The sequence below is a fragment of the Gymnoscopelus microlampas genome, assembly GCF_963454915.1.
Source record: "Gymnoscopelus microlampas genome assembly, chromosome: 12".
NCBI classification, from domain to species: domain Eukaryota; kingdom Metazoa; phylum Chordata; class Actinopteri; order Myctophiformes; family Myctophidae; genus Gymnoscopelus; species Gymnoscopelus microlampas.
The window spans coordinates 25,624,479-25,639,398 of record NC_139949.1 but is presented as its reverse complement, the minus strand read 5'-3'; the positions used below and the strand labels follow the sequence as shown (position 1 = coordinate 25,639,398).

The window sequence follows — 14,920 nt, the reverse complement described above, 5'->3', positions numbered from 1 at the left end:
TGAGGGTGTCCGTCGTACATTCTCTGTGGAAACGTCTTTGTCTTCATTCCATGGTTCAGTTTTCAAGCCCACCTCCTCACCAAGTACAGAAGTGGGAAATGTCAAAAGTGTAATGACACCGTTATAGTTTCTCTTATTTAATAACTGGCTAATAATCATCATCCATTTGCTTCAGAAATGGCCAATTTCTTGGCCAAAGTGAAAAAGAACACCACCACTGTAACTACATAAAAATATCGAAATCAAAGGTTACCATTTACTTTATTAAAAAAAAAAAACACGCAGATTTTACATGTAATTTAGTTTGTTTCAGAATAACGGAGGCAATGTTATAGCAAGAGCTAATCATGTAATGTAATAAACAAAAACATCTGATTAAAGAATCAAACTAAATATAATCATACAAAATCTATATAAGTTAATGTAAAATGGTCTCTAAAGCACATCAATTACCTACATTTTGTGAATACCAATTCAATGTTTTATATGGAAGGGACAACATAACAGCAACATACACTATGCAAGAACACAAAACATTACAAATAAGTGAAGTAGAGCATTTAGTTGGCATGGTGTGCAGTTGAGTAACACAACTTCAGAGTGTAAGGATAAGGCCCACCTAAACAGGGGAGAAAAAAAGAAAAGAAAAAACAATTAGAAACAAACACCACTCTCTGCAGATCGTTATATTGACTTGTTCAAAATTTTTGTTTTCTTAACTTTTTTGTACAATTAAAATACTAAAGAAAATGTACTTTAAGACCAATTATGACTTATTTGTTTGACTGTTATGTCAATTAAAACAGTGGTTCTCAAAGTGTGGTGTCCTTAGTTAAATGTGTTAATACAGAATCACTTTATTTTTTTATTTTAACCACTTTATCCATGTTTTATACATTGGCTATTCAAAAATAGATATACAAGCTCACAGCTTGTTACTTTGTGCTGCAATTTTGGATTCTCTTTCTTCCCTTTATTTTTTACATAAATCTCTTCTCTTGTGGGTCCCTGGCACAAAACATTTTCAGATGGGGGTCCCCGGCCAAATACATATCAATTAGGGGTCCTTGACATGAAAATGTTTGAGAACCACCAATTTAAAATGCAGCATGCTGAAGACTTACTAGGGTTTTTCATCTGGGTGTGGTTCATCAGGGCCAGGCCTTCCATTGCATCATTGATTGATTCCCACTCCAGTAAGCCAGATGAGCTCCGTTCACCTACCGCGGTAGAAGAAGCTGTGAGATTGGCTGCATCAGTCAAAATTGTGTGGATAAGTAGAACAATGTGTACAACAACACCTGCTGCTAATTTATGAGTGCTCAACACACAAGCAGTCTCACAATGTGACCGTCCATGTCTAGGGAAAATAATGACAAACTACAAGAAAATTAAACATCTTTCACAACTTTGTGTGTAATGATCCACCCTTACTTGATTACAAAATAATGACTACAGGAATGTAGCTGAACAGAATGTGTGAATTGGGTCAAAGTGTAATGTAACTCACTTTTTCCTGTGAAAAGTTTGACGCTGGAGGGGGGCTTAATTCCCAGCTCATCACAGACCTGAAAGAAGAGAGTTGTTTTCTGAGAATGCCTGACTGCATACAAACACTAGAGATCATCAACAACAAAAATAACCAGTCAGAAGGTGACCTTTGTTATTCTTACCTGATTGAAGATCTCTTCAGAGATGTCAGGTTGTCCATTGAAGAAGTGTAGGACATTGCTAGGATGCTGGATTCGGTTCTTTGCTGCTTGCTCTGGGGAAGTGAAGCGGTTGTTTCGGGAACCATGGAAATCCTTGAAGCTGCTACTGCCGTCCTCCAGCTCATAGCACTGCCCTGGCATGATGGCCTGCTGCTTGGACACACTACAGCCAGACACGGACAGTGTATATTATATCGTCGGTGTCCAGCCGGGAACCACTAACTCCATGTTCAGGTTTTTTTTCTTTTTTTCATAAATCGACGCTATTGAACACCCTTCACATCTGTGTAAAAAATCTAAACATTTGAACCAATGAAAAGTATTAAAAAGCGCCTCAGACGAAAACTCCCAACTCCATTGGATCCTCAAACTGTCCGTCAAAAACAAACAACTCCCCCCTCTCCTCTACACAGTGCTACAGCACAGCATTAGCAGTGTGCGGTGCGCAGTGAACGAGGAGGAACAACACGTAAACAGACTCCCCGTAGTCTGTTAAAACTATGCAGTGTACCTGTTTATCAAACTGCACTGACGCTAATGTTATGAAAACAAGTAATTATATTTCTAAAATCTATGAAGTGTTTAATGAGGAGAGCATTGTGATAAGAAAGACGTTCATAGCATTTCTGTCGCGCTAGTGTTCTACTACCTCTTAGCAGAAGTTATTGTAATATTTAAAGTCCTGTTTATTGTTGTAGGCCTATATAATAAGTGTCATGAAGCATCAGGGCATTAATTCACACGTTGTTGTGATGCATTGTGAGCTTGGAGATCCATTGTTAGCTTTTGGGAATCTGTACCCTTTTGAAACCTCTCTCAGCAGCGAGTGGAGCTACTGTTGTTTGGACACCTAACTCCATTTCAGCTTGATTTCTGCTCGTCTGAAACTTCTAACTCCACTCGCGCTGGGTAAAGTGTTGATTTACCCGCGATTTGGGTAAAGTGTTGATAATATAATGACACATGCAAGTATCTCACAATATATACAGTCACTATACCAACTTTGACGAGGTAGTATTGCTTTGTTTTAAAAATATAAGGTTTTCTTCATTTTCTGAAAAACGTATATCTTGTTTTTTCGTTTCCTGAACAATGAGCGTTTTGGAGTTAGCAGTTTCGGGCTGGACAGCAGAGATATGCAGTATCTTGCTAGCCCAAATGCACAGATAAGTTTACAGGGCAGATAATAATAACTTTATTTATATAGCACTTTTCTAAACATGAATCAAAGTGCTGCACAAATAAAATAAAATAAATAATGAGCAAATACAAATGCAACAAGAAATAATCATGAGCAAAAGATAATGAAACAAAGAAAAGCTTATTTACAGGAATGCTTTCTGGAACACATGTTTTATAAGAGTGATTTAAAAGATAGAATAAGTGAGGCGAATTGTCTCAGGTAGAGCATTCCAGAGTCTAGGAGCTTGGACGGCGAAGGCTCGATCACCCTTAGTTACAAGGCGTGATTTAGGGACCTTTAAGAGAGCCTGGCCTGACGACCTCAGGCCCCAGGGAGGTACATATGGGGTCAAGAGTTGTAATGAGGAGCAAGACCATTTTGAGCCTTAAACGTAATTAAAATAATCAATTCTAAAAACTACCGGAAGCCCATGGATGTCATTTTGCTAAATTGCACGAGCAGTCATGGCTTACCAAACATTGAGTTTCTGTCCAAAGAGGAAGTTGTTGTTGAGGTGTGTGATCGCTCTGTCCACAGAGTAACAGTCCCCCATCTCCACCATGGCTGCCCCAGGCTTACTCTTCATGAACTTGACCTGAACAAAGAAAAAATGTGTTACAAAAAAAACTGTCCAAACAGGACCATGCAAGTCTTGTTGACGGTGGGAGGTTTTGTGTTACAGTGGATGACCACTTTGAACTCACCCTCTCAACATTGCCAAAGAGACAGAAGACATTGAACACCCGGTCAGCATTGATCTTGGCAGGCTCAAGTCCATACACCATGAGGACCGGGGAGTCGGCATGGGGGCCATATTCAGGGGGAGGTGGCCCGTATCCTCCAGGGCCGCCGCCGCCACCACCACCACCACCCCCACCACCGTAGCGCTGGCCGCCGCCACCACGTCCACCACGCCCACCCATAGGAGGTCCCATTCGATGGGGTGGAGGTGGCCCATAGCTCTCGTCATTATAGTTGTGATAGCCTCCCTGAGGGCCACCTAATTAAAGACAATTATGGTAGGCATACGTAAACAAAGTGCTGAAATTTAATCTATTATGACATTTAAAACGTTATACATTCTACAGACATACCATAATCTGGTGGGTGGTCTCCCAAAAGAGCAGGCTGCCTCTGCCGCTTGTTGGGATTGGCATTGGGATCTAAAAGCATAAGAGAACAAAAACTGCCACTCCGCACTCACAAGTGCCAAATGGGTAACTCAAGGTACACGGGTCACTTTAAGCTATGGGACAAGGTTGTGACTGACATGCAAGAGAAGGGTAAGATATTCAGTGCCAAGGTCTGCAGGCTTGCTTATTTTTTTTATGTAGGAGATGAACATAATGGAGATTTTTTTGTATATACATAGTTTTTGTAAAAGATAGATTAACCCCTTAAAACCGGGAAAGCATCTGCGTAATCTTTTTGATTTTATACGTTGGCTATTCAAAAATAGCAGCTCTACAAGCTCATAGCGCGTCACTTCGTGCCGCACTGTGAGCTTGTAGAGCTGCTATTTTTGAAACATTTTTGAAACATCTAGAAAGTGTGAGAACTACCGATTTAGAAGGCATTTGTAGAACCGGCCTCGAGTCTTAATGGGTTAAGAACATATTTCATAGTATAAGCTCCCACATCTGTTATTCCAAGGCAAACACACACACACACACCTTGTGAATTGTTCCAATTGCCTTCACCGTCAGCATCTGTACAGGTACACACATCAAGTCCAAAATTAACATAGAAAAGACCACACATGTTGGCGATAGTATGCATCAATGCATTCCTTTAACTAGAGTTGTTCCGATACCGAGACCAGTATCGGAAAAGCTGCCGATACTGCCTAAAATGCTGGCATCGGTATCGGCGAGTATGCCAGTCTATGCCATTCCGATACCACGTCATTTATCACATGATATTTCATTTACAGTAATATTTTGATTGCTTCAGTTGATGTTGCACGACCGTTTTATACTCTTGTACTATTTACATTATGTGACTAGCTTGTAGCGGCACATTAATTATTAATGGAATTTGTATTTATTCCTAAGTCAGTGGTTCTCAAACCTTTTAATTTCAAGGACCCCCATAACTCTGAGTGTAAAAATGGAACCACGTGGTTCCATTTGGACACTCTTAAGAGTTACACACCTGTAAGGGTCCATTTACAACCCCCTCAAGGAACGCTGAGGGTTCCCAGACCCCACTTTGAACCACTGCCCTAGATGTGTTTAAACTACACACTGGTATGGGATCGGTACTCGGTATCGACCGATACGCAAGTTATGGGTATCGGAATCGGTATCGGGAAGGACAAAATGGTATCGGTACACCTCTACCTTTAACACCTAGATAATTACATGTTGCAACAAAAGTAAATTTATAAGATTGTAAGGAATCAGCATGGACACTATTATGTACCACCTGAAAACAGTTAGGCATGTTTTTATTGAACAAAGGAGACTATAGTTGACAATCCGAAAAGGAAAATTAACCCACATTGCACGTAAGCTTTTTATATACATTTATATATATATTTGTTTTGTTTCCACAATTATGTTGGTAGTAGCCAACATAGTGGGACCAAGGAAACTAACAGCTGATGCAAGGTTATCTGTCAATACATTGCATACTGAGCCTATTCACTGTCTGCATTTTACAAAGCGCAAGTACATTATTGTTTTCAAAACCTTTGCGAGTGGCCCTTTATAAATCAGATAGATTGCATCTGTATTCATGCAGTCTGTATTCATTTAAAATTAATACAGATACCTGCAATCTACAGTATCAAGCAGAACTCCAAATGAAGTAGCTACTTATATAAAAGCAAGAGTTGATATATTCCAACAGTATGTCAATTTAAAAAATACATTAAAAAAAAAGAAGAAACTCTCCAAAAGTGGGTTAAGTAATAGACAAACTGGATTTCTAATACCTGGGAGTCTCCAAATAAGTTGCTAATGGTAGTGTCCTGGTTCAACAAAAACTACCACGTCAATATTGGGTTAATTTGACCTTTGAGAAGTGGATATAAAACCAAATTTCAAAAGTTCATTAAATCATGAATCTAACTTTCAGGCATCACCGCTCACTGTGACAACCTGAGATATACTCCTTAAAAATAAGTGACAATTAAATAAAATCCAGGTCTGAAAATAAGAGTAAAGAACTTAACAGCTTTACTATTGTTTTTGTTGAGTTTCTTTTTTCTTCAATTTCTCCAAATGATTCATTATAAATTCTCTATTAACACTAATTTAATCAGGTTTGCCTCAAAATCTGAAGCCAATCTGTCACAGTAAACGCAATATCAATGATGAGGTTAAGGCTTAAAGAATTCCAGACCTGGCTTCATTATCAAAACTTTTCAAAAGTATATTATTTACATAATGGTTTGACACTTGTATACATGTACATTCATTCCCAACCAATCAGGTCATACTATTCAGCCATGTCTTTACATGTACTTACAGCACCACCACACGGAGCACAGTGGACACAGTGGGCAGGTAGGGGGCGCTCTTCTGCAAGGATGCTGCCCGCCAACCTTGTGACTCTGGCCTCAACTCAATCTTCCTCGTTTCCTCCTTCCTTCCTTTCCCACCAGAGTAAGTACATCCACACATCCAAGCTTGGTTCCGAGTTGCTGGTTGCTTTGGGTTTTTGGTTTTTTTTGTACAGTTGCAACAATAGGCTCACGTCCAGCTTACGGTGTTCTGACCGCAAAGCAGGGTATTTGCACCGTTTGAGACTGGGGTGTCTGCCTGCCCACAGACACACTGAGCCAAACCTGCATCACACGGGAGGCGTTAAAGGCATCACTATGGGCCAGTTGATAAAGTGGGGAGGAAAAAAAACAACGTAGAAACAACACAAGAACAGCACAGAGAGAAGAGGAGGGGGGGATGGGGGTAGAGGGGAGGGGGAATAGAGTACCAGAGTCCTGAAATGCAGAGAAAGCATTGGGAGAAGATTTGTTTGCATCTGTACTTGTATGCTTGATGGGTGTTTGATGCTTGTGTCTTCATAGGCCCCCCTGTGGTTGCTCTCCTCGTGTGAAAATGGCGACACGCGTGATGCTCGCTTTTGTTTTGTATAATAGCCGCCAGCCACTGGGAAACTGAAAAGGCGTCTAGTGCTTGTAGTCATTAAGTCATCTGGAATATCTGCAATGGTGGTGTGATGTCATGGAGATTTCGGCTCTGTGTGTTGCCGTGGATATTCAGCTCAGGTGTTTTGTCATGTGTTCAGCACAGGAAGGGAGAGTGATAGCAAAGGAAGCCCATACACCCAAGTCAAGAGATGAGCATCTGAACGTCTGAGAAAACGAGTGGCCTCTGTTTTTGTTTACTGCCTCAGTTATGTGGTGTCATCTGTCTCCGTGTGACGATGTGTGTCTGAAAATTCCTCTGTTGCGTCCTGTGGTTGTGTATGGCGGTCAGATCCAAAAAGGGCTGGGGAAGGTGTGGCCTTAAACGCCCACACACCTGACTCCTGCCCTCACCACACATAATGTGTTTAGTAAAAAAAACAAAAAAAGGGGAGTCTTCAGAGCTCTGGTGGCGATGGCATGTGCTGTACTTGTAAGAGGATGACGGATGGTTATCAATCTATCAGATGAGCCTGTGGTGGATATGCGGGGTGGGGGTGTCTGTTCACGTGGCCATGGAGTATTTCTGTCCCTCACCGTGATCAAACGTGGTGGCTACTGTCCACCACACACAGTAAAATGGATTCCCATGTCAGGTGGTGGTAGGGGTGATGGTGGAGTTGGGATAAGGAGGTACTGATAGTTGAGGTTGTGTGATTCCAGTGTCTGTTGCCCCCACTGTGTCCGATGTATACAGAATATTTGTGGCTGTGGTTGCTGTACTAGCTGTAGGAGTTGAGGTGAGCCCTGTATGAGTGTGCACAGTGAGGACACAAGGAGTACCTCTTTCTCGTAAGGCAGCCGAAAACTGACAAATACCTCTTGAAGAGGGTCTGATGGTTACACACCTGCATGAATCCTGTGGTGTGTATATATATATATATATATATAGTGGCCATGGTGTGTGTGTACGAGAGTAGAAATGAAATGTACCAAGGGGCTAGAACTGAGATTAAGGAAATAGAACAATTACGTGTCCCAGAAAAACTAAAATTCAACGCACTAACAAAACACAGGACCTTCTCTAAATATTGAATTAGTGGGCTAGCTGAAAGCTACCACACCAATGTTATCGGCGCTTTTCATTTTGTATACGTTTTTGAATTTCAGTATAGTTTCATCAGACTTTTTGCACATTATGAAATAAAGTCACTAGCTTAATGAGCAAGCAAGTATCATACAGTACTTTGATTAAACAGTGACAGTGCAAGTCCTCTTTCATCACAATGTGACAAGTGCCTGGCAATGTATCTGTAATTAGGGGCAGTTAGAATGCATTGATATAAGGGATAGTTTAGGTTATACTTTTTATTTATTGATATACATCTTACCCCCCTATTATGCAAGCATGCTGAAACTAGGGATGTGACCAAGTTTTGCAATTCGATTAATTGGGGGCATTAATAAGTATATTAAGTAATAACAAAAAAAGACAATTCAACGTCAGCAGGAGGACACGTTGCTGCTCACTTCAATTACATGGAAATCCCATGTCCTCCCTGACTGCATAGGGCGGCAGATGTTCACTATAACCCCCCAATGTTTTAGTTATGGAGTTTTATCTGTCTGAACTATGAATCTGCACATTGAAGACTAGTTTAAATACGAGAAGGAGGTGTTATTTCCTACCCGACCCTCTCCTTCTTGTGAGGTCATTGGACATTGGTGTGACGTCTTCATGGGTCATCAAGTACAGTATTACCACTACCATAACTCATACGTGTTGCACAGTGATTGCACAGTTCTCTACCACGTTTGACAGTCATATGCAACACTAAATCCATAAAGCCTGATTTACGTACATATACAAACTTTATTCTGCACTGCACTGTTTTTTCATCTCGTTGGGTAAAAATCATCCCACATCTTGAGGGAATGGAAGTAAATTCTTATAGTGGAAAAGTAAATTCCTATATAGAAAGGGAACATGACGTCACAACCATTGAAAGTAATAGCTGAAAACCTCACAAGATGGCACCATCTATCTATTGAACTCAATGGACCGGGGGACAGTTTCAATGTCACATCCCTAGCTGAAACTAGCATCAACTTGCATGTTGAAACTATAGCAGTACTTGTAGAGTAAGTGCATTGGTCCATTTGGTACGTATATGAACTACTGTTTCAGCAATGTGTTTCCATGACAATTAAACTAATTTAATGAAAACATCAGCCAGCATTAAATCTCATATAGCGTATTTCAGCTCTACATTTGAATGGTAGGCCTAAAAACAATGCTGTAATATAGAGACAAGTACATTTCAAAGTCAAAGGTGCTTCCATTTTGTGTGTGTGTGTGTGTGTGTGTGTGTGTGTCTATACACCACTGACCGCAAACTGCCCTGTGGTGATCGACAGGAACTACAGTAAGTATAAACATGAGGAAATCTCCAATATGTTGTGCATTTGAAAGACGATACCAAACAGTGTGATACTCTCTGGAGTGTATTAAATTATGGAGGAATGTGAGGGTGTGCAACAGCATGCTCTACAAGGACTGTGGGGTATTATGTGAAGGTTTGTGAGACTGCATGTGCTACTGTGGCAGGTGGCAGGTGCAAAGTTGAAAACTTAACATGCATGACCTTGCATAAAATAAAATAAAAATCGGCTGCCGGTGAGGTTGCTCCTCGTGCCCTTACTTTGTGGCAAGAGAAATAATGCATGAAGAGAGTGAAGGCATCACAGGAGTGCTGCCACTGAACACCAGCACAAATTCACATGGTGATGAATGGTTCAAAGGAATCATTCAGTGGCGTTCAAAGGCAACACCCCAGGAGGCAGGAGACCCTAGCCATCCCATATTGTGGCATGAGAGGAGAGGAGGAAGAAATAAAGTGGAGGGGAAGGGGTAAAGACTGTATATTACCATTGCCGCTCAGGTTGGGGTTAGTGTAGTCCCATGTGTCTTGGTCATTCTTGAACACATTGAGGCGTGCTGGCTGTGGAGAGGAACATACAACAATGAGGACTACATACAGTACCTTATGAATATCATTCGCTGTCGGGTGGAAACTGTTTGTTCAAAATGGTTACTTTTAAAGAAATGGAAAAGATAACCAGTGTTCCAATGGATCCCATGTAGTCATCTAGTCACAAGCCCTTGATAATACTTAATTGATTCAATATTTCTAACAGAAACACGTAACCACTTTCACTTTTGTTTTACCCCCTTTTTTCTCCCCAATTTAGTTATGCCAATTGATTGAATAGTTATGCCAGAGTTCCCTCCCCTGAACACGGGCCAATTGTGGTCGCATAGAAGCTCGACAAAGCCGGATGCACCACAGTGGATTCGAAACCCAAGACTCCACGTGGTGGTCAGCTACTTTACCACTGCGCCACCCGAGCACCCAAACCACTATTCACTTTTAAAAGCAGATCTTGTAGATTGACAATTGTTGCTACTTTTGTGTGACACTGTAGTATGACTAAGTAGGGCATTCATTTACACCAACAGAAAAAAACAAGATGCAAAGTTTCTGCCCGACAGGAACAATATGTAATCTTTCAACAAGCAAGACGGGCCTGGTGGCTTTAGGCGCTACCTCACCTTGGCGTATTCAATCTTCAGTGTGCAACAGCCAGAGTAGATGTCAGCCCCATTTAAAGAGGCTTTGGCCCTCTGGGCACTTTGGACTGAGTCAAATGTGGCAACGGTAGGTCAAGGATTGTGCTAATTACATGGTCAGAACTGACAAGTCAAATAATCTCTGCTTAGGAGACTTCCAATGACTGAAACACACTAACAGCAAATAGTGTGTATCAGAGATACAACATGCCAAATTGAAAAATAAAAATGGCGGCTGTAGGGGATATTTGTACATTCAGAATGAGTTTGTTAACGTGATTATCCTTGTCTCAGGACGAGAGAAAAAGATAACAGTTCTTGAACATTACATTCATAAGAAAAACAAAATTTGAACACCAAGTGGATCTGGAAAAGCAAGAAAGCTGTAAATGGATTATGACGCTGTACTCTGCAAAGGATATTCCACCATGGACTGAACCCCATTCTTCCTAAAGATGACAATCCTTTGCACAGGGCCACAGTTGTTGCAGATGGTGTAGAGTACATCCTGTTGAAGCATATAGAAATTGCAGTCAATCAATTCTAGTCAAATCACATGGGGACATTCAACAAGGGTATTTATCCCCTGTGAACGAGATATTTGTCCTGTTGAGTTCTTTCTCAACTTGAAAATGTACTTTCTGACACATGGTGAGTGAGATCGCATCGAGGAGCGCTGGAATGTCCGGAATGTCCACGTAGCAACACCTAGGGACATCTCAGCCCCGTGGCGACAAACTCAATGACACTGTGTCATAGAGTTTATGACACCTGTCATAGTTTATGACACCTGTGGTGTCAGAGTAACTCCAAATCGGAGGGGAAGAGGCGCGTTCGTTTTGGTTCACTCAACATCCCATTTTGATCACACCACAACAATTATTTGCACTCGCACAAATGCTCCCAAATTATCTTTTGAGGTTGCACAGATTACATTTTGGACACATTTGCAAACAAAATGGTCACAACGTATTCCAAGTATGAAATTTGCTCTTTTGAGCAATGGCTTACATATCCACATAAGGCAAAGACAATAAATAGCTACCATTCTGATAAATGTTAATTTTGTGTACACATGCATGTTTCATTTTGTTTTAGGTATGTGGGTCATAAGTTCATAACTTTATTCCAGTCCTTAGGCTACTACTAGACATTAACTAACCAGACAATGATGTTGGCTAACCGGTTGCAAAACTATCCGTTATCTCTACAATCTCTACTGCAGTGGTTCTCAACCTGATTTTGGGGGGGTCCCCAGGCAATTTAAGGACTTAAGACTTTTTTAAAGGGGTAGTTCACCCAAACAATAAAAATGTTTTCAATCGATTAGTCACCCCATGGAGACTTGAATTCATGGATATTCTTTTGTTTTGTCACATTCCTAAGGCAAAAATTCCGGTAAAAAAAGGCAGCCGTTCCGGTAGGACACACAAAGGAGACTCTCCTACCGGAACCGCTGCTGGTCATCAAATTATTGGCTTAGGAATGCAACAAAAACAAAAAATATCCATGAATTCATGTCTCCATGGGGTGACTAATCAATAGGGGAAATACTTTTGGGGGGTGAACTATCCCTTTAATACCTTAAAAAATGAACAAACAAACCATAAAAAAAGAGGCAAAACTTTTGAAAATAGACAATCTACAAGCTTGTAGGTCAGCTATTTTCACAATATTCATCTGTGGGAACTGAGTCAAACACGGGGTCGCGGCCTGAAAAGGTTGAGAACCACTGCTCTACTGCACAAAAATCTCGTAACGGTTAATAACCTTTTACTTCTTTAGAAAATTAAGTAGTTTCTTTGTGGCTGTGTTACCGTGGTAATGGGATAGATGGGGTTCATGATAGTTAGCAACAGCACGTTATTGACGCTGCGGGTGTCGTCTGGGTCTCCTGGCCGGGAGATCTTCTGGCTGGTGGAGTAATTGATAAAGGCAGGGTGGCCCGCAATGTAGACCTGGTTCTCTGATGCATAGGTGACAGCGTTGCAGGATCCATTCATGTCCTCGTACTCCACCAGGGCCTGACGCTTCTTGGGCATCATGACCACATAGCTAGAAAACAACATGTCATGCACACAATAACAATCGCTCATTTTGATGAGTAAACACAGTTGAAGGTAATAACAATAATTGAGCGTCAACATCTAAATTAAAACAGTCAGCTTCATTCACTCCTATCTTAAGTAGATCACCTGCTAACTTAAAGAACACATTATCTAATACTTAAGGAGCAGAGAATATGTGATATAATAAGGTCCACTGCTGTTTTCCACTCACTGGCAGTTACTTTTGAGGTTAGTATGGTGTTGTATGGGTATTGCTAAGCAGTATAATGGATCGTCTTTTTAAATTGACGACCATATATGTCAATCTTAAGATTACAGCTATTGAGATCTATGGAAACTAAACTGGGGTATAATACACAGGAAATATTCAATAAAATGATCAGTGTTGTTTAATTTCCAAAAACGTCTTGTTACCCGATGGGTAACATCTGTGGCTTGAGGGCAAGCACGTTCTATTTAGAATTTGTACATGTGTGGAGTAGCAGGACCGCAAAATCTTTGTATATGGGGAACATTAGCCTAAAATAGCAGATCTACAAGCTGCAAGGCTTTGTGAGGTTGTAGATCGGCTACTTCCGGAGAGTTGGTTGGGGAAAAAAGAACAGACCAAGTACAGAGCCAACGGTCAAGTTGACTAAATATTCAGGGTTTAAAAGTTTAACCATCTTAAAAATACACATTAGCATGAATCCAAATATCTATGAAATCTATGAAAAAGTTTAATCTGCAACACAATTTTATACAATATGTAGTTGGGGTCCCTGCTTTATCTGTCTCAGCTAATGGATCCTTGGGCTGAAAAACGTGTAAGACCCCTGGGCCCTGGTATTGTGGAAATGGATGGTGTTGTACCTGATGGCTCCAAACTCCTGCAGGGCCTCCGCCAGGTCAGACTCCATAATGCCGTCCACCAGGCCTCGGATGTGCACCACGGGGGACGGGAGAGTCTTATGGGGGTCATCATAACCCTCCTTTAAACCAAACCAACACGTCAGCCTCACATGAAGCACAAAAAAATGCACCAACTAGTGTTAATTTAAGCTGGATAATGTGATGGCTGCAGCAGTTAGCTACCTAACCTAGCCCTGGTCCAGATCGTTAGTGAGTTCTCTCTAACGCCCTGCCATGCGCGCTGCTTTGCTCATAGACCGAAAATTCCACTGCCGTGCGAGGTCTTCAACTTTAGTCAAAATAAACAAAACAAATTCGCTAATCACCGAAGGAAAGTAAGTTTTGTGTTGTTGAAAGTCTATTCTCCAGAGTGGGAAGCCTCTCAGCACCCCACATTCACTGTATAATACACCTTTGACGCAGAAAACAACATATATCCGCCAGATGGAAATTGTTGTATTTACTCCACTGCGCCCTCTACAGATCTGGTCAATGGTAATTTATATTAAACAGATCGGTAGAGGGCGCAGTGGAGTAAATTAAATAATTTCCATCTGGCGGATATATTTCATCTTCTGCCCAAAAAGTGTATTATACAGAGAAGATGGGGTGCTGAGAGGCGTTCCACCCTGGAGAATAGACTTTCAACAACACAAAAGTGACTTTTTCCCGGTGATTAGCGAAACAGGTGTTTATTTTTTTTTACTAAAGTTGGAGACCTCGCAAGGCAGTGGAATGTTCGGTCTATGAGCAGAGCAGTGCGCCTGGCAGCGCGTTAAGAGGGAACCCACTATTAAACGCTGTGGACCAGGGCTATGTTAGCTACCAGACCTAGCCCGGCCGGTGTAGCAAATCAAGCTATTGAACGTAACTCGTTTTAATTATTAAAAAAGGCGATGCATTTCCACGACTAAAGTAACAGAAGCTTAGTTATCAATTACCCTGTGCAATGCAATAGTTGTGTCCTTACTTTGATTACAGCAAATGAAACACGAGGAGCTTAGCTCTTCTCTGGTTAACTCGCTAACATTACACACCCATACTGCATGCCACCATGTAGTTTAGCATCACAATAAATAGCTACATTCACAAACAAAACGGGGGGGGAAGACTGGCTTAATTATTAACTTAAATATAAAAAATATAATAATAACACACCGCTGTCATCCCCCCGTCCTCCGTCTTCTGTCTTTTAGTTGCTCTGCCACCTTCTCCGTAGTATCGGCCCGCAGTAGCAGCCATGTTGTTGTCCTGTCTGTCCGACAGCAGCGCGCGACTGGTCGCAAAATGCCGAGAGGAACAGTACAGTACATTCTACTACACCACCCACAGCCTACCGTC

At 41.3% G+C, this 14,920-nt stretch overlaps 1 protein-coding gene across 3 annotated transcripts; it reads right to left on the bottom strand.

Annotated features, from left to right (window-relative positions):
* Positions 1 to 244: 244 nt before the first annotated feature.
* LOC311057617 (heterogeneous nuclear ribonucleoprotein L-like) lies at positions 245 to 14,920 on the bottom strand. 3 transcript variants are annotated; one of them, XM_084074622.1, is made up of 14 exons: positions 14,738 to 14,920; positions 13,541 to 13,659; positions 12,437 to 12,674; positions 11,042 to 11,127; positions 10,602 to 10,698; positions 9,918 to 9,990; positions 4,569 to 4,604; positions 3,990 to 4,058; positions 3,600 to 3,895; positions 3,369 to 3,490; positions 1,674 to 1,875; positions 1,511 to 1,568; positions 1,125 to 1,250; positions 245 to 619 (listed from the first exon to the last, which is right to left on the bottom strand). In XM_084074622.1, exons 1-14 carry the CDS (start codon positions 14,819 to 14,821, stop codon positions 561 to 563), a joined length of 1,665 nt encoding a protein of 554 aa, XP_083930748.1. In that variant the 5' UTR covers positions 14,822 to 14,920; the 3' UTR covers positions 245 to 560. The 3 variants fall into 3 exon arrangements, with proteins under 3 accessions (XP_083930748.1, XP_083930750.1, XP_083930749.1); XM_084074624.1 differs by having other exon boundaries at positions 1,125 to 1,220; positions 14,738 to 14,919; XM_084074623.1 differs by having other exon boundaries at positions 1,125 to 1,238; positions 14,738 to 14,917.

Coding starts and splice junctions, on each gene's coding strand:
- LOC311057617 (XM_084074622.1), bottom strand. CDS start 14,821: ATGGCTGCTACTGCGGGCCGATACTACGGAGAAGGTGGCAGAGCAACT. Junction 11,128..12,436: donor CCATCTATCCCATTACCACG/GTAACACAGCCA, acceptor ATGCTTCAACAG/GATGTACTCTACACCATCTG. Junction 10,699..11,041: donor GGGGTTCAGTCCATGGTGGA/ATATCCTTTGCA, acceptor TACCGTTGCCAC/ATTTGACTCAGTCCAAAGTG.